Genomic DNA, 19575 nt, shown 5'->3' on the forward strand with positions numbered 1-19575 from the left:
GTTCTGTGGACACAGTTGGGTACCACGGCATTGCACTAGTAATCAGATTCTGGTTCTGGTAGTGGTTTCTTCATTCACAATATTAAAGGTATTTAAGTAATTTGTATTTCTCTTTATACTGCTATGGGTTGACCACTATCACTGCTGTTTGTTGCAGGCCTGTTAGTGAACCAGATGTCTAAAACCACCTGGCTTTAACCCCAAGCATGGGCCCAGATCCCTGCTGGGTGCCCAGCAACGCTCATCTGAGTGCAGTGATTTTGCCAGCCATTTTCAAAAGGGAAGGAATTCTTGTGTGCCAGTGAGCGAAAGCCAGAAAAGCAGAAATAAAACTGGGGAAAATTAGGAATAAGAGGGAAAAAATTAAAAGGCGAGTGATAAAACACACCAGGAACGTGGTCTGGAGGAAAAGGAAGCCAGCGATGGAGTGCACGCAACAGCCTTTGGAGCCCACTGCTGACTGTAGAAGGACTTGGAAACACCAAAAATCCCATCTTCTTTCCCAATTCCCACCACAGGCTGTGTAAGTCACCAGGACCGGCTCAAAGGTACAGCAATCTCCACCAAACACATCTCCTTTCCCCAGCCCCACACAGATATTCTCAATGCCCAGCAGACATCCATCTCTACTTATGTTGACACTCAACAGCAATTCCAAAAGCAGCTTTAGGAAACACCTGAAGGACAAATCATCCTTTTTATCCATTTCCCTATGGAGTCAATTGAGGAGGAAAAAAAATCTCACTAACCTCCTTTGGGACATAAACAGACATTATTGCACAAAACAGAATGGAATAGCCACAGAAATTATTCACTCCCTTTATTGCACATGGGTAGAGACTCATGCACTAAAAAACATCAGACATCACAGCAGGGTGATTTAATTGGATTTATTGGAGGAAAACAATTAGTCATCCCTTTAAATTGTCATTATGATAGAAATCTCGATATGTATACATGATTGTCAAGGCAGAGAACCACTTGCGACATAGCCCCATTAACAATTTGCAGTATTGCAAACTCATTACGCAGATAAAACTTTTGCGATGCCTTAATACATGCATGGAGTAAATACACATTCTCCCCTCTGTTTGGACACGGATGCTGTTATGAACTCATATCAATCACAAGACCTGCAATATTAGGCACACTGACATTCCTTAAGATTTAAGCCTTTGTAGAAAACATGCTTGCATTTTCGTTGAAAGTCAACCGAGAGATGTTTTGCAGTTGGGGATATTTGGGGAGTTACCAGTCTGGGCAGACTGCGGGGTTTTTTTCATTGTTTGCTGACCCAAATAAAACACCTATCTAAAATAAAATGCCCAAACTCACCAAAATGCTGTTTCTCAACTAGAGGCCATTGTACAACAGGATGCTGACATCATGTTGACCAGAAATTTGAGTCACACCATATCTCTCACTGAGCTACAACCTTCCCTGCTCTTCACCTTGAGGGTCATGCTACAGTTTGATCTAGTAAGACATAGCACATGTGATGCCATGCTGGGCTCAGGGCATGCAGATGAGAGATGGAAAAGCTTGGAGCTACCCTGACCACCTCCTAGGAGCTCCCACCCACCAGGAACCACAGCGCACATCCACCTCCTCATGAAGCTTTGCACCTTGTGCTGCCTCAGCAATCCGAACTCAGACTGATTTACAACTGCTATTAATGATGCTTTTTCTGTGTTGTCATGTAGTCCTTCAGCAACGGCACAGCATCCTGGCTGAGCACCAGCCTTGACGGTGGGCTCAACACCTCTTGCTGCAGGCTGCCCAGGGAAGTGATGGAGTCACCATCCCTGGAGGTGTTTAAAAGACGCGTAGATGAGGTTCTTAGGGACACGGTTTAGTGCCAGTTAATGGTTGGACTCGATGATCTTGAGGGTTTCTTCCAACCAAAATTATTCTACGATTCAGACACCACGGAACAGTGTCTTGTGTAATTTCCAAGGACTGATCCTTGCTCCCTCCACCACCAGCGTGGTGCTTTCCCTCCAGCCCCACTGCCTTTCATGGCCTTGCCAGGAGCCCAGAGTGATGTCCCATCCTTCATATGACTCTGCTTTGAGTACTGGGAACTTGAGCATCTTCCACACTATCACAGCAACCAGCCAGGAGCTGGGGCCAATGCCTCGATGCCCACAAGAGGACTGGGCCAGAAGTACCAAAACTAACATGTGGCCATCCTGGGCCCTGCCTTAGAAAGACCAGCACAAAGGAAAATGGACCAATGATTACCAGAAGACAAGGCAAGGTCATGATTTCCATGTGAAAAGTGCCACACCAAACATTTCCATGGATAAATGGTTGTATTACATGGGCACTCAAGGTTAAATGCCAGGATTTAGGTGGTGATGCTTTGGAAAGGATGGGATAATTAGCTCAACTCTCTGCCCTGTTTGCTGCAGGCAAATAATCACAGCATCTTGGTCCCCAAAATGCAGCTCGTTCTGCAACAGGTGAGAAAGAAATATCCTGTAGGAAGAGAAAAATCCTAAGAATTGAGTGAACCAGTCTAAATTTTGACCATGAAAACCAAACCAAAACAAAAAAGAAAAAATGAAGAAACAGACCAACATGTTTCTTGGTACTCCTGAGCATTAGCAACCCAGGGAATGAATTTACGTGGATCAAATTTTTAAGTATTGTGTTAAAAAAGGGACCATCCCCTCCCTGACTCCCTGTTTCTAGATGTGTACATGACTGCTGCATAGTCTGAAGCTGCTCTGCATGGCGACTCTTCCTGTCCATAATGCAGAGCATTCAACAGAAAGACAAAATACATTACCAGGCTTTGCAGTATCTTGTTTACAAAACATCAGCTTTTGCATTTACTCGAACTTCATGATTGATTTGGAGTTACAGATACATTGAGTCACTTAAAAGCAAAACGTAGAAGTAAACTCCTCGGAGAAAAGGTTGGGTTGAATGTGCATAAAGAAAAGGCTTGGGAAATACAGAAACAGTGAACAGCAGTTTAATACATGCAGTGCAGTATCATGCATTTATTGGACATCTGATGTCATCATTAGTTTAGCAGTGTTTTTTCACAACGCTTGTGGGTGTACATGCCCTGATTCCACTCTGGAGTATGGAAAAAACATAAGACCTGCTCTTCTGACCTTATCATTTATGAAGAGGAGGAAAAAGAAAAGCTGTCTGGACAGATAAGTGACATGGTTCATGGTGGGGAAAGGTGTCTGCAAAACCAGAGCCTGGGACAAAGAGCCTTCATCCTCTGTCACAAACACTATTTACCCAGCTTTGCCCCAACCGTGCGAAGTAGGACCAGAAAATGTGAACCAACTCCTGATCTCCTACCAGTGGGATCTGTCATCCTTGGGGCCACAACACACACACACACACACGTGTGTGTGTGTCACAGAGACCCAACCACCCCAGCACACAGGATGAGAAGGCAGAACCCAGCTGCAGGGATGTGGGGAAAAACACAAGGGATTGTGTAAAACTTGCTGCTGGGCAAGAAATCTGGAATTTGCCTGGGGGAACTCTGTGCAACTTTGTGAGCAGGTTGCTGTTTCCTCACTCAGCCATTGCTCACAGTGATTTGCCAACTAATCCTCCGTGCTTGGGTTTGATGCTGTTTTCCTTGGATACTGTCGTCTCTGCGTGTGTTTCTGCTTTTTGCTAGAATGAGTGTAACTCTTAGCATCAAGTTTGTGGTGCAAATAAGCATGATAATGAAGGTAACACTTCCGCCCCATGAATAATTTGTGGGATGCATTCAAGCCCCAGTGCAGATGGATAAATACGCATGGGAGCAAGAATGTAAGTAATCCCATTAAATGGAAAATTCCATATGCCAAAAGGATGGTAATTCCGTACCCGGGGCTCAGTCTCCAGACTGTTATTTTGCCAGCAGATGAATCACCTGATTCTTTGGAAAGAGCAAAACCAACATGCTACAACTGCACGATCTTATTGGCAAAGTCAATCTGGTGTTTTTATGTGGCGCTGCTCATGGCTGGAGCTGGTCCCACAGGGGAAATACTAGCCCAGGTTTCCCTGTATTTGATCTAATTAATGCCAATTTAATGTCGAAGGACAATATTCTCCCTGCTCACCAATAAGTAAAAGCTATCTGGCTTTCCTTGGGAGCTTGTTTCACTAAAAACAGGATCACGCTTAAGGAAGGAGCAGCCTTGGGAACAGCTACTGCTGCATTTCTTGGGTGCCTTGGAGGCCCATGCTCTGGTTTGCAGAGGACTTGGGGAGAAAAGCCAGAGGTTAGGGGCTGCATTGGTTTCCAGGGCTGGGAAAAGCTTTGGACAAACCCTGAAGTCCCTCAGGGCCATGCAGGAGCCCAGAATAAGGAGAGCTGGTTACAGAAAAAATGCTGTCAATAACCACGGAGGCACGCAGGGCACATGCACAGCAGAAACTCCTATCTAATGCCTACTGCAGAACTACACGGAGATGCCTACCAGTGGGCTGACACTTCTTTTTGTGGCTTGATTCATATCAGGAACAAACCTCTGTCATCGCTTGGTTTTATTTCAGTACCACAACCATAACAGACACACAAAGCATAGGTAAATTCCTACCTTTTTTTTTTCCTGCACCCACTACTCTAATGGTACCTGTACAACAGCAACCAGGACAGAAGAGACATCACCAGCAGGGTAACACAGACTCAGGAAAGCATCATTGCCAGGCTCTCCCAGACTCCTACCTCCCCACTAGCCATGTTGCAGGGTCAATAACCACTTTGTGCTGCGGAAGAGGTGATCCAGCAGAAAGTTAGGATGCTCTGGGAATGAAGTCACATGCAAAAATCAGCAACGGAAGCCCCTGGCCACTGCAGTACTGACTTTCAGCTCGCAGAGTTCACGGGCAGCCTGTCCTCACAACTTCTTCTGCAGGCTAAGGAGCCAGCTGGAGATTTTCTGGATTTATTGTTTTGTTTTCCCAGCAAGAGCACTGCTGTTGGCATCAGAGGTGGCCTCTGTGACTCTGGAGGTAAAAATCAACAATCAAAGCTGCAAGCAAAGGAAAAGAAGGGGAAGGAGCTCAGGAAAACAAGTTACAAAGGAAAAACACATCGGTGCCAGTAAAGTAAACCAGAAAAGGGTAACAGACAGGTGAGTCCAGGCTGAAGTCCTCATGAAAGGAGCAAGTCACACATTTTTTAGTAGGACGGTCCATTGGGAAAGAGCCCAGAGCCCTGTTCCTTTATGGCAAGGCCTGTTGGAAATTTGTTTTGAACAAAGGAGCTACTAGCCCTTTCCCCACATGCACACAGTATTTACTCCTGGGTTTGCAGCTGAGCAGAGGAGGATTGGGGCAGGAGAAGGACACACGACAGTACTGGAACATCTCCAGTGATGCCGGAGTGTTCACCATACCGGCTTGTGCTGCCGAGGGACAAACGGCTCCAGCCCCCTCTGTAAATCTGCCCTGGGTGCTGCTAAGTCAGCCCAGTTCACAGATTTACCCAGACTTACACTGGGGAAGTTTTAATCAAGAGATACTTCAGGACTCAATGACAGGGGAGATCTCAAAGCATGTGGTGAACACCAGTCAGGTCTCCAGCTGTGTTTCACTGATAGAAAAGAAGAGCTTCCCACCACCCAAAATTGTAGCAGAAGGAAACAATTCTGCTTTCAAGTGCTTCTGTTTCTTAAGATCCCAGCAGTTGATAGCAAGCCAAAAAGAATTATGATAAGTGACACAACTATGGCAGAATATTACTTGCAGGAAGGAAACCAAATCACCCTACTTACAAGCACGGAAGTAAATAATAACCCGCTCAACAAAAAACACAGGAAACATCCAGTAAGGAGGGGCAGCCAGTGTATAGAAACCCCCCAGCTGCAGGAGAGCATGTCTGCCTTTCCTCCCATCACTGCTCTTTGTTTTGCAGATGGAAATCCATTTGCCATTTGGATGCGTATTTTGATTAGTGGCCTCAGCAACTGCATCAAGTTCAAACCAGACCTCAGGCTTCAGATGAGAAGGCAAAAAGGAAACGTTCGAGCCCTAATCTTTGAAATAACTGTACACAGACAAAAATATTCCCCAACCAAATCCTTCTTTTGGTTGCACGCGTGTAAACATGGGGAACTCCACTGACTCCAAACTGGGGGACTGCCTATTTACATCCCTGCAACTGGAGCAGAATTGGGCCAGCTGAGCTTACGGGGGTTCAAAATAACTTGAATTTCTTGGGATAGGAGTATCTCCCAAACTAAAGGTTCACTACTTTGGCTGGAAAAATAAAGTGACCTTAGAATGAGCTTAAATTGTGTTATACTCATTTCCTGTTATCTTTGCAGCGAGATTTAAAGAGCTCCGAGGGTAAATGCTGATAAAGCTCTTCCTACTCTCTGTCAGTGGGGCAGGACTATTCTGTGACAGCAGCCTGAGGATGGGGACTGGAGTGTGACTTGCAGCAAGGAGATGCCCTGCCCTTTGGTCTGCCCAAATCTCAGTCAGAAGTCCTCACCAGGGAACTTATAAGGCGTTTTGCTACCAACCCCCAAGATACCAATATCTGGCATCTTTCCTAAAAGGAGAAGTTGAAACCTTTCTGTGTGACCATCCACACCAGCTGTGAAACACGGTGGGGAGCACTGGGGGCTCCCAGGGCCTCACTCAGATGTGCCACAGCCCTCCAAAAATGTGGAGCATCTTAATATCGAGGAAACCAGAGATCTATCGGATGCATCAACTTTAAGTGCCACCGAACGAGAGGCTATTTCAGAGTCAGCACTCAGTGCCACCTGTTTTTCTAGCTTTTAGCACTCAAAATGTGATGGATGAAATCCTGGCTCTTCCAGTCGAAGCCAACCGACTGAAGCTGGAGGAGCATTTTGAAGTCTCAATGAAAAATATGTATCTTATGGCTTATCCCAGCACAGTCACTATGGTCTGATACATTCAGCCATGTCTGTGACCGTTTTCCGCAATTTCTTCTGCAAGATAAATGAGACAAGCATGGCAATATTGCTGAGGGGAATGGCTTGTGCTTCTGGCTGAGGATGGACCTGTCTGGGTGTGAGAGGCTGAGAGGGGCCGGGGAAGGGTGCCTGCCTCTGCTGCCCACCTCACTTTCCTCCTCCTCAAAGGAAAATTACAGCTCACAATGATGTAGAAGTAACCTGGGTTCCTTCAGCAAATCCAGGCAGATTTGCTCTCCTCCTTATTTCAAGCTGCTTGGACGCATGGCTGCACAACAGTCATGGTGGCTGTTCCATGACAGAGTCTGGGAATTGCATGCATTTAGCAATAAAATAACGGTGAAACTGAGTTTACTTTTCATAGAATCATAGAATGGTTTGGGTTGGAAGGGACCTTCAAAGCTCATCCAGTGCCACCCCTGCCATGAGCAGGGACATCTTCACCCAGATCACGTTGCTCAGAGCCCCGTCCAGCCTGGCCTGGGATGTCTCCAGGGATGGGGCATCCACCACCTCTCTGGGCAACCTGGGACGGTGTTTCACCACCCTCAGTGTAAAAATTCTTCCTCATGTCTGGTCTGAATCGCCCCTCCTTTAGTTTAAAACCATCACCCCTTGTCCTATTGCAACAGTCCCTGCTAAAAAGTCTGTCCCAAACTTTCTTAGTAGCCCCTTTTAAGCACTGAAAGGCCACAATAAGGTCTCCCTGGAGCCTTCTGTTCTCCAGCTGAACACCCCAACTCTCTCAGCCTGTCCTCCCAGCAGAGCTGGTCCAGCCTCTGTTTTGGGGCCTCTTCTGGAGCTTCTGGGGGAGGCAGTGCCACCACTGTCCCTGCACGTGCCTTTGGGCAAGGCTTTGCTTTCCCAGCTCAGTGCTCCAGGACAGCCCTCCTCCAGACCTCAGCGTGACGGAGCAACATGACACCAGATCATGCGCTTTCCACCCAAGAACCTGCCAGTGCTTTACAGAGGGGTGCAAGCATCACCCCTCTCCCCGGGGGGAGAAACCCAGGCATGCAGAGATTAAGGTCCAAACTTTTCTATTTGGTTTCTAATACTTTCAGCTGTTCTGGGGGATGCTGAGCATCAGCAACATCAGGCAAAGCCCCCAGGAGATGCAGGTGCTCAGCACCTCTGGCACAGAGCTTCCGTCTGGATGTGCCCCACGGCTGGGAGGAGGTTGGTGAGTGAAATGTCCCGCTCAAGGGCAGTGCTGTGAGTCGGTGGCAGAGGACAACTACGACTCCCAGCTCCACGTCTTCCTTTTCTTCTGCTCTGCCCATAACATACAGCGACTCAGAAGAGAGAAAAGCTGCAGGATGAGACTGTGCTCTGTCATTTTGTTTGCTCAGCTCTGGTCGGCACCGTGTACCTGCTTCTCCTCTGAAACAAGGGCGCTGCAGATCCCCAGCGCTGCAGGAATGCGGCTGAGGATGAACTGACTCCCAGCTGGTGGCAATTTAACTCTTGCCATGGCTTTCAAGGAGGAGGAAGGGAGGGAAAGCAGCAGTTTCTTAATCTGAGCAGTAACAGCTCTGCTAAAGCCAGGCAGACTTGCAGTCCAATTTGCGGACTGAGAAATGGCATGCCGTTGAAATCCTCTTGTGTTGCAAAGTTAACGTTAATTCCTACCTACAGAAATAGCCTATCCCCCAGCAAACTGGAAGAAGGGACATTACTGGAAGTACTTTTTAAAAGAAAAAAATATATAATGCTCAGAAAAGTATCTCTATTTAAATAATCCAGTTGAGATGTTTGTAGTTAATGGAAAAAAAAAATACAACATATACTGTTACCTACACTGAGAAAAGAGTAAATCACTGGGGAAAAGAATGAGCGTTCATTAGTTAGAACATTGCTAGACTCACATATATATATATACTTATATATATATATGTACAGCACCAGAGACTGTTAGATCCGTTCCCCCTGGAGTCATTGCAGTTTGTGATAAATGAAACATTTCAGAATTGCAGTATAAAATATGGCCATAAAAAAATCTTCTTTCTTCTAGTCCTTCGCAGGGTGTGCCGGCGCAGAGGCGACCTGCCAGCCCAGCCCGCTCCTCGCCGCCCGGCTCTCACTTGCTCCCTGTGTGCACTGTGGTCACTGTGGTGGGTCTGGGTCTCCGGTCCCCTCCTACTGCAGAAACGCCTGAAGAAGCAGATGAAACAAAACTACAGAGGGTGGATGGAGACATACCTAAAAAAGGAAAGCCAGAAACAGAGTTAGAAATGGGTATTTTTTGGAGATGAGGATGTGGGCAAAGCTGAGTTTGTTTCATAGCACGCTACAGAGCGGAGGGGACAACAGCTAGAGATGGTGCTCCTGCTCTTCCCGCAGCGGTGGGTTGGTTGGGTACCTCCATGGGGTATCTTCTACCCTCCTGGCCCACGGCCATTTGCCTGCTACCACCACCAGCAGTTTCATATGCATGTCGCAACGAATAAATGTCCGGCTTTGGTATGTGCTCAAGCAAACTGATTTCACATTTCTGGGATTGAAGACAAAGAGTTCTGGGATTCAAAAGTCCCTCCAGCATTGTACTTGCTCAGAATAATTTTCCTCGTGGGCATGTTAAAGATGATTAAACTTCTCATCATGGCCGTCTAGCTAAACGAACAGACTGTGCACCTGGACTAAAAGAATTTCCCCAAGCATCCTGCAAAGCTACTGATAAAAAAGTACAGTGGGTGAAATTTGTTGGTGAGTTTCAGTAAACCTAGAGAGAATGTGAATGGTATGACTTGGACATCATTCTAGCAACAGCTTATGTCGCTCCAGGTTTTGCTGATATGTCTCCAGCACTTCCAGCTAAGAGATGTAGGTTGATGTAAGTTGAGTATCCAGACCCAAAATTCTCCTGGGCAGTTCCTTTTGAACTAATCAAAGACTTCTGAAAGATATTTTTAATGAAAAAAGAGGAGGTTTAGCTAAATTAAACTGTTTATAGAGGTAGAAGTAGACACCACAGATTTAAAAAGCACAGCCCTCCAAAACATAACCCCTGAAAACCCAAAGTAGCCTGGATTTCGAATGACAGAGTCAAGATTTCGCTATTCCAGCACAATGTCAGCAGTTTCTATGGAAAGCGTTAATGAAGAGAAATAAAATATATCCTTGCCAGAGCTTTCCATGGATGAACTACCACTCTCCCAGTGGCTGTTGAGACCCCACAAGGGAGATCCTTCGATTTTGTTGGCATGTGCAGCTCTCCATGCAGTTTGGCAGCCCCGTAGGCACCGATGTGTAAAGGCAGCTCTGGTGCAAGAAAAGCTGCTGAACAAGGACCTGGCACAGTCACCTTGTTCTGACAAGATGCAGACTCAGAATTATTAGAAATACAGTTCGTTTTTCCAGCTTGGTGAATAAAGAATAGATTAAACCTATATTAATATATTCTCAAACTGGAGTTTGATATGGCCCCTTGACTACTCAGGATCTTTTTGATGCTTGTTACAACTTTTACCTCCTTCTCCATGCTTAAAGGTGGAATTTCAATCTCAGGGATAACTATGCTGTACCTACAGTCAGTCACATTCCATTTCCCAGCAGTATCGACATTTGACATCTTGGCTTCATGCTGCAATTGATATGTTACCTTAAAAATAAAGAGATCTAGGTGTTGTAATTAATCTAGCCATTCCAATCATGTCTAAACAGAATAAACCAGGCATGGATTGAGAATCAGGCCAATACACTTGAGAAATCCTGACTGATTCACTTAGACTCTCCTGACAGGTACCATAATCCAGCGTAATGCATCATCTCTACTCTGCCCTAAAACAGAGAACAGCATTAGGATGCATTCTAACATAACCCACTCTCAGGCAAAGGCTGTATTTAATTGTCTTCAATGATGTGAAATTGCTGCATTTGAAACTATTTGGAGAGCCCATTAGATGTCTATTAATAGCAATAGGCAGTATTGCGTTTTGTACTGGTGGCACAGCTGTTTCATGTAACTTGCTGCATGGGATCTTTCTCGTGCGATAAATCTGTCCCCAGGGAAAACTGTTGAGAAAGAAAGACGCAGGACAGAGACCTCACAGGTTTTCTTTTTCCCAATGGGAGGTATTTGGTAGAGTGCATTGGATATGGCAGTTCCCTCTTAATGTCACTCCTTGCACTTTCTGCTGGCTCTCCTCACTGGTTCTCCGGGGCTCCAGCGTCTCCAAACTCTTTAATTCATTTATTTGAGGAAAGGAAGCTCTTTTGTATAGTCTAGTGAGCTGGACTTGACCTGGGATGCTTGGAAATCTTTTGATACTTTTCTGCCTCATATTTCTGACAAGAAAAAAAAATCACCTGTCTTAACACATCTGAGTTTATCCTTCATATCCTGGCTGACTTGTCCATTGCTGCAAAATATCATCGGATTCTGTACCGGGACCTGCTGGATTCTATAGCAGTTAAACAGATTTTCTTCTCTTCCCACCCTTATTGTTCACAGACGTTTTTCCATTACTATTCAGACTACTCAGGGCTATTACTTAATACCATTTAAGACTAATCAAACAGATAGATGGATGGAAGATAACCATCCACCAATTCAACAGCAAAGCGTGATGGATGGAAGATAACCATCCACCAATTTAACAGCAAAGCATGCCCTCAGACCTGACTGGGCTTCAGCACAGCCATGCTGCAGAGGGAACCAAAATAAATGCACATTTCTACCCTGCAAGGGGTTTTCTACATCATTGCATTGCCAACGCATGGCTGGAAGCATTTGCAGGTGCAAGATGCGTGCTAGGCGCACAGTGATGCTTTTTTCCGCAGCAGTTGTAGGATTTGGCACTGGGCATTGCAAATTGGGCGCTGGGCATGAATCCCCATCAGGCCTGGGATGCAGAGGGAAGGGGATTCTCCTCCAGCTTGGGCTGGGAAAAAACATCTCATGCAGTGCCCAGAAGGCAGATCCCACCTCAGTTTTGGGGGAAAATGTGCCCAGGACAGCAAGAGAAACAACAGTTTTCAACTAGAGCTGCAGGGAATGCGGCTGGTGCCATGTCCTTGTCAATGAGCCGAGGTTGGCGGGCAGAGGTGGCAGAGACGGATAGTGGCACCATCCAAAACCCATCCTGAATAGTAGGTGTTTTCAATTCTGGCATAGTGTGGAATATTGTCTAGAAACAACCACTTCAGCCCCCGGTGAAGTAAGCACTGACTTCCCATACCATAAACTATTAGCGTTCCTTTTTGGTGCTGCACCTTAAAATAATCTCCTCCAATTGTAAAGTCCACATCCCTCTATTTCATGATATAAAAATCTCTACAAATGAACAGAAGGGAATGAAACAAATGGTCAGAAGCCAGAGATTAAATAGGCTTCATTGCAAAGGAAGACGTTCTGTCTTCCAAATGATCTCTTCATTGCCACATCTCCTTCACTGGCATTCAGAAAAAATACGTGTCCCAAGCATCTGACTCCATTGGGCAGCTTGCAAATCTCAATTACAGCACGTAACAAACAAGCCAGCGAGCCAAGTCCCACTGTGGTGTACAGAGCATGAGTTCTGCTCAGACAAATGAGCCTCTTTGTACAGGAGCTTAATTTGGCCCAGCGAGAGAGAAGCTGGGTCAGACTGGCAGGATCAGTCTCCCCCATGGAAAATGGAAGTGGAAAGTAAGCCATTTTTTACAGAAAAATGTCTTATCATAATACTGGAAACTCAAGCATAAACAGTTTGAGTAAACTTTTTTCAGATTTCAACCAAATACAAAACTATTTGTTGTGGGGGTCTGGGTCTTTTTCTCAAGAGAAAGCCCTTTTTCTTCACAAGAAACAGTGTATTTCTCTCAAAAATGCGCCTAGCTGGAAAGTAAATTTTTTCAGCGCATAAACTTTTCCAGTTGAATCATTATTTTTTTGGCCAGCTGGTCCCTGGTCCCTTTTCAGTCCTTATTTTAAACACCAGCTTGCAGAAAGCCGAACTCACTGCCAGCGAGGACTGCAGCCTGGGGGTCACGGGGAAAACGGGGGTCCCAGGGATTTGCTTGGATGCCGCGGTAGCAGCTTTGCTGGGATGCTGGTTACTCACAATCTTTCCGCGTGGCTGCGTCGGGAAGCGGCGCCGCGAGGCTGAGGGTGCTCGACACGCTGGTGCTCGTGCTGTCCAGGCTGCTGCCCAGGTGTAACCGCCTCATGTGTCGCACAACCGCTGTGGCGTTAAACGCTTGCTGGAGATGAAAAAAAAAAGGGAAAAAGAAAGAATAAAAAAATGGAGGGTGGGAGGGTTATTTCTGCACATCTCCTGGCTGCTCAGAGTTGTCAGAAGTGAATGAGTTCATCATCTTTCAAATCTTTCCCAATTTCTAGTTTCTGAGCCAGAAACAGCAATACCAGAGAATTGCAGAATCATTTTGGTTGGAAGAGACCTTCAAGATCATCAAGCCCAACTGTTAACTGAACTTCGACACTGAACAATGTCCCTAAGAACCTCATCTGTACAACTTTTAAACACTTCCAGGGGTGGTGACTCCACCAGTTCCCTGGGCAGCCTGTTCCAATGCCTGACAACCCTTTCTGTGAAGAAATGCTTCCTAATACCCAATCTGAACTTCCAGTTGAGACACCAAATCAACTTCCAGTTGGCACCACTTGAGAGCATTTCCTCTTGTCCTATCACTTGCTATCTGGAGAACAGACCAACACCCTCCATGCTCCAAGCTCCTTTCAGGCAGTTCAGAGATCAGAAGGTCTCCCCTCAGCTCCTGTTCTCCAGGCTGAACCCCCCAGGTCCCTCAGCCGCTCCCATCACACTTGTGCTCCAGCCCCTTCCCCAGCTCCGTTCCCTTCTCTCAACTCAGTCCAGCACCTCAAGGGCTTTCCTGTCACGAGTGGCACAAAACTGATCCCAGGATTCAAGGTGTGGCCTTACCAGTGCTGAGTACAGGGGGACAATCACTGCCCTAGTCCTGATATATATTACATATAAGAAACCATATGCATTTCGCCCTGGTCCTGCTCCACATTGTTCCTTCTAGCACCCGGCATGTGGCAGTCCACAAGGAAAGTTGTATTTGACACACTGTTCCCTGCACTGACACACAGGGTGTCTGCATTGCTTCATGCCCCCCTGCGATTCTGACCCCAACTCTGTGTATAACCATGGCTGCTTCAGCTATGAGCAGCCCCAGTCCCATCTCCAATACATGACATTGATATACTTGGTTCATAGCATCCTCTATAAAAGGCCGTGAAGGGTCGTGTAACCCCAGTGTGGACCATTTTAGGCAAAATTTTGGGCCACAAAAGCACTAGAACACTGAAAGGGTGAACTTATGGCTGCCACATTAACAGAGTTATGCATCTAAGCACCATCTCTGAGGATGGGTCACTTACTCTCCATTTGCTTTTTGCGAAGTTCTTCCGGATCTGGGCGCTGACCGACTCATGGATGTTTTTGCTGAGCGCTGTATCACCGGCGATCCTGAAATGGACAGACAAGACAAGTTTTAGGAGACGTTTTGCCCTCCTTGAATACTCTTTCTTCTTCTCCTGGCTGGTCCAAGGTCTGATTGGTCCTGCAGTGGTGAATCATAGAACCATTTCGGTGGGAAGAGACCTTCAAGATCATCAAGTCCAACTGTTAACCCAACGCTGCCAAGTCCAACTCTAAGCCACAGCCCCGAGAACCTCATCTACATGTCTCTTAATGAACTCCTGAGAAGATTTCATTCGCACAAAGGCTCAAACTTCCCACTGCTGTCTCTGCTGGCAGCAGTGGTGGAAAATATGGGGCACTAAAAGCAAGTGTAGATAAGCCTTGTAGGTCTGGCAGCTACAAAGAGGTACAACCTTATTTTGTTGGTGCACGGCTGCTTTCTATCACCATTACAGCCCTAGATGAAAACATTCTACCCTTTTTTTCCCCTTTACATCTGAAGATTTAACATCAACAGGCTGAGTCTACTTTTAGCCTCAGCCTCCCAGAGCCACTCCAATCTGTCTAATTCCTGTTTGCACTAGAGATTTTCCTGCCACCCTGCAATGTACATAGCCATTTATCATGATTTAGGTAGATTTACAGTAAAGCAGATACAGGGATGCTCGTTCAAGCAGCACAGGCTGCACAAATAGATTAAGCTGAAAAACACTCAACCTAAGAACTTAACTGATCTTGCACAGTTTCTTGAACAGATAAAGACATAATCAAATCTCCAGTAAACCCAATTATTTCATGGGAATTTTATTGATTCTTTTAACTTCTCAAGACATGAGAGGGAACTGATGCTGGGCCATGTGCTGGAGTAATTAGTGCAATCTAATGCAGGTGAAGCCAGGGAACAACTATTGCCTCCTACGTTGTATGCGATGTTCTCAGAAATAATTATTTTAGCCACAATGTAGAAACCCATTAGCAATTAAAAAATATACAAAACTGAAGAATCCATCAAGCCCAGAGCCTCCCAGTCTGGAGACCTCCGATAAAATAATCAGAGAGTCTGGGGGACTCAGCAGCCATCTAGTCCTTCCCCCTACCCCAGCTATCAAAACAATTTTGACATATATTTGGCTAACCAATCCTTAAAGATCTCCAAAAGATGGAGACAACCTATTCCAGTGCCCTACTGCCTCCCAGAAGACACGGAAAATAGTTTATTCCTTTTGTCTTTGAAGCATCCTTTCACATATTTGAAGACTGTTATCATGTCTTCTCTCTGTCTTCTCTTCTCTCTAGACTAAACAAACTGATTCTTTCAGTGTTTTTTCATAACTCATATTTTCTAATCCTCTGATCTAGTGAGCTTCTCTGGACTTTCTCCAGCGATTCCGCATCTTCCTCAGAGGGCGGTACCCGAAGCGTTCAGAGTTTTCCAACTAAGGCAGCAGAATGGCAGCACCGCTTTGTGTTTCTTAGAGGATGAAACTCTGCTTACATATGCCAGCCTGCTGTTTCCATTTATGTGTCCCATGAATTGGAGACATTCATTTTGCCCAAGTTGTTCCAAACCATAACCATGCTCTCCAATGGACATAAAGCTTTTTCTGCCTTCGTGTCAATGGCACACCTAAGAAGTGCTCTCTGGGACCATTCTCCTGTGAATTGCTCCCCTCCTTCTTGCTGGAAACACTTACCCAAGTCATGAGAGAACTGAGATGAACTACTTGCTTTTGGGAGTAAGGTGAGAGACTAAATCCCCATCTCCCAAGAGCAGAAAGTCACCAATCCCATCCTGTTGCAACTAAGCTAATCTATATTCAGTTACTGAAGGGTCCTGGAGCCAGGATGATCATGGGCAGGAAGATGTTGGGTTCTTAAAACCCCTGACTTTGTCCTCTAGATGTTCCTGGAAAAACATGACTGACTTTAATCTCACGCACCAAACTGTTGAGTATCTTTATAAGGATTCAGCAGAATGCTGAGTTATGTGTGTCGACTGTACTGCAGCAGTGGTATATGTACATCTCCACTGGGAAGGGCAGTTGGCTGAATGCCACCACCACATGACTCAAATAGGCAGAAGAACTGGTACCGTGACAAAAGCATGGCTCGCAGGTGACACCTGACATCCTCTCTTGGGTCCCTGCACTATTGATGGAGAAGAGGAGGTGTTTGACTGAGAACTGGAAGATCTTCAAATCTTCCTCTGAAGAGGATTCCTTCTGATCACCTCTCCCACTGACAGAGAGACAAGTTGGTCTAGATTTCCCACCGGGGCCAGGCAGCTAAAAGTTCGGTGAGGTAGCATCCAGGTTAAGCAGCATGTTCCCTGTTCCATCCTCTGTCCCTCACAGGCAATACTGTTGGGCTCAGCACAGACCCTGATGGACTCCATACAGTATATACTCCCAGATGGACACAGAGCACACCTAGCCTTGCACCCACCACACACTGCAGTTCCTGTATTTCTCTAGCATGAAATCATCATGTGAAATGGCTCCTATAGCTTTACCACAGCCAAAACTACATGACCCAAATGACATGTGTGGTCAGCTACGCCCACTCTGAGAAGGTCCAGAGCTTTCAATACGATAGCTGATGGCTCTTTAGCACCTTTTGTTCCCCTTTGTGGCTGTTCTCAGGTATGCACTTTGGTTGATGCTGACCATCCCGTCTCCTACACCTGTTAGGGGAGCAGGAGGGGTGGGACCCCTGGTCAATAGATAGGGTCCTCAGGCAAACAGGCTCCCCAGGCCCAGAGAAGCTTCTGGACCATGCTTGTAAAGGCCACAGTTCAGACATGACCTGACCATAAAATTGGGCCCCTGCCAAAGACCCCCTTTGAGTGGTCTTCTTGGAGCAGTGGGACTATGGTTGGAGTTCTCCCCTTAGAGTGTGACACCATCTAGGGAGACTTCCCAAGACTGAGACCCCTCACCTCCTCCTTGACAAAGGACTCTTTCTCTTGGATATATCCTTGAATGAGTCGTTGCTTCCTACTCCCAGCAAGCAATTATTTCTTCTGGGTACCCTTGAGTGAAAGAGGTTTCTCTTCTGAGTGAGTACGTGCATCCTGTGGATCATCGTTCTTGTGTGGTCATATGGTAATAATACCCCCAACTGGTATATCAAACCTGCAGTTCATTAGATGTTCTCACAGTGCTGTCTGATTTTGGATTACCCTCCTGCTTTCCACTGGTTTCTGTCACTTGGTTTAGGTCTGTTGGTTGGTTTTAGTTTCAGTTGCAAATTAAACTTGGTTTACGCTTATTATTTGGTTGGAGTTGTTTTGGGGTGCCTCTGTGACAACGTGACACCAAGTATCCCTTACTGTCTCCAGGTCATTTCTATGAAGAGATGACCCAGCAGCATGAGAAGACTCAGGGCCTGTTACAGAATCACAGAATGGATGGGGTTGGAAGGGACCTCTGGAGATGACCCTGTCCAACCCACCTGCTAAAGCAGGTTCACCAGAGCAGATCACACAGGAAGGTGTCCAGGTGAGTTTGAATGTCTCCAGAGAAGGAGACTCCGCAACCTCTCTGGGCAGCCAGTTATGATGGGACAAGGGGTAATGGTCTTAAACTAAAGGGTGGGAGATTCAGGTCAGACATGAGGAGGAACTTTTTTACAATGAAGGTGGTGAAACCCTGGCCCAAGTTGCCCAGAGAGGTGGTGGATGCCCCATCCCTGGAGACATCCCAGGCCAGGCTGGATGGGGCTCTGAGCAACCTGATCGGGGTGAAGATGTCCCTGCTCATGGCAGGGGTGGCACTGGATGAGCTTTGAAGGTCCCTTCCAACCCAAACTATTCTATGATTCTATGACTCCAGCTGTGTAGCCTCCCCTGCACATCTCATCAGCTCAAGTGCACAGCTGTGTGCAGACGTACATCCATCCTCCTTGCACCCACTCAGCCTTTTGGTTCAGACAGGCCCTATGGTGACTTCAAAATGTCATGAGCACACCGGTCTGTCCAAGGACACCTCCTCAGGAGGACACATCTCCTCAATGTACGCCAGCTGGGAGCACTGACCATCATACTACAGATCTGCAGAAGAAAACTATGCCAAACACTTAATGCATGGACAGCTATAAGTCAAAGTATCCATTCAGTAACTGATCAAAAAGACCAAGCTGTGAAGAGAAAATTACATTTGCAAAGATCATTTTTCCTCTGAAGCTAACGAAACATTTTGCTTTATGAACAAGCTTGTTAACAAGCTGCATAAACATAGATCATGTTTCCCTCTTGTCAAATTTTATTTGGGAAACATGGACAGAACAAGTTCTTGGGGTATGATACCCTTCCCAGCTATTCTGGGGTATATACCCTTGCCTCCACAAGGACTTGCAAATGCATTTTTGCTATATGAAACTTTTCATTGGGTGTACAGCTCATACAGGCTATTTTTTTTTTTAGTTTAGGGATCATTTTTTGAATTGCTGGTGGTTTCAATAAAAAACTGCTGGTTCCACTAGTTCACAAACTGTCTTCTACTACCACTAATTCTATGTTAACCGTGCAGTTCTGGTAATTCCAGAAAATAGTCTCGGTATTTGGGTGTTTCTCAAACAGGGAGAATAGTAGTCATTTACTTTACAAGGTGATGGACAGTGTGAAGCCTCAAACGATACAGTGATGGGGACCATCTCACATCTAAGGTCTCTTCAGTAGCCATAGCACCTTGCAGATGCTAGTTTTCAATCAAAGCAAAATAACAGGGCTAATTTGATGGAGCAGAAGCTGTTCAAACATGTGCTGGTATGCCGAACGGTGTGGCTTAAAATGCAGCCCTGGCTGCCAAAACTGAGGGTGGAGGAATCATTTCCCCAAACCTCCCCTAACAACTACCTTGTTAAGAGTGCAGTGCTGTAACATCAGCACTCTGCGTTTATACTGTATTTTGCACTTGGAGGATCTTGAAACTTTTATAAAACACTCATGGCGTTATAGTGTTTATAGTATAGTTTTACCTCGAGGAGAATGAAAGAGATGTTAACATCCGTTCTCTGGTGGTGTTGTGCTGGAGATATGGTGGTTTAAGGACACGGGTGGAGGTGGGCGGGTAGAACTCTTATATTTTATACAGTCAAATGTTAGAGTTTGAAAAATGAGATAAGTTTTTGGGCGCACAAACTCACCCTGAGGTGGTTATTGTGAATGTCATCACATCTATACTGAATGTATTTAATCACAAACTTTAGTTACCATGATAAGGAAATAATGCATGAAATTTAACAGGCATACTGCTTTT

General features: G+C 45.8%; 1 protein-coding gene across 3 annotated transcripts in view; it reads right to left on the reverse strand.

Annotated features, from left to right (window-relative positions):
- Positions 1–803: 803 nt before the first annotated feature.
- Positions 804–19575, reverse strand: part of CAMK1D (calcium/calmodulin dependent protein kinase ID) — a 236709-nt gene continuing 217937 nt past the window's right edge. Inside the window, exons 9-11 of one of the 3 annotated variants that reach the window (XM_065836524.2) lie at positions 14275–14362; positions 12971–13109; positions 804–4980 (exon numbers count right to left, since the gene is read on the reverse strand). In XM_065836524.2, coding sequence (XP_065692596.1) covers positions 4979–4980; positions 12971–13109; positions 14275–14362 — 229 coding nt within the window. In that variant the 3' untranslated portion in view covers positions 804–4978. Of the gene's footprint in view, positions 9129–12970; positions 13110–14274; positions 14363–19575 lie in introns of all 3 variants that reach the window. The other 2 variants (XM_071803518.1, XM_065836513.2) reach the window with 2 other exon arrangements.

Source organism: Patagioenas fasciata, chromosome 1 (genome assembly GCF_037038585.1).
Source record: "Patagioenas fasciata isolate bPatFas1 chromosome 1, bPatFas1.hap1, whole genome shotgun sequence".
Classification (NCBI taxonomy): Eukaryota; Metazoa; Chordata; class Aves; order Columbiformes; family Columbidae; genus Patagioenas; species Patagioenas fasciata.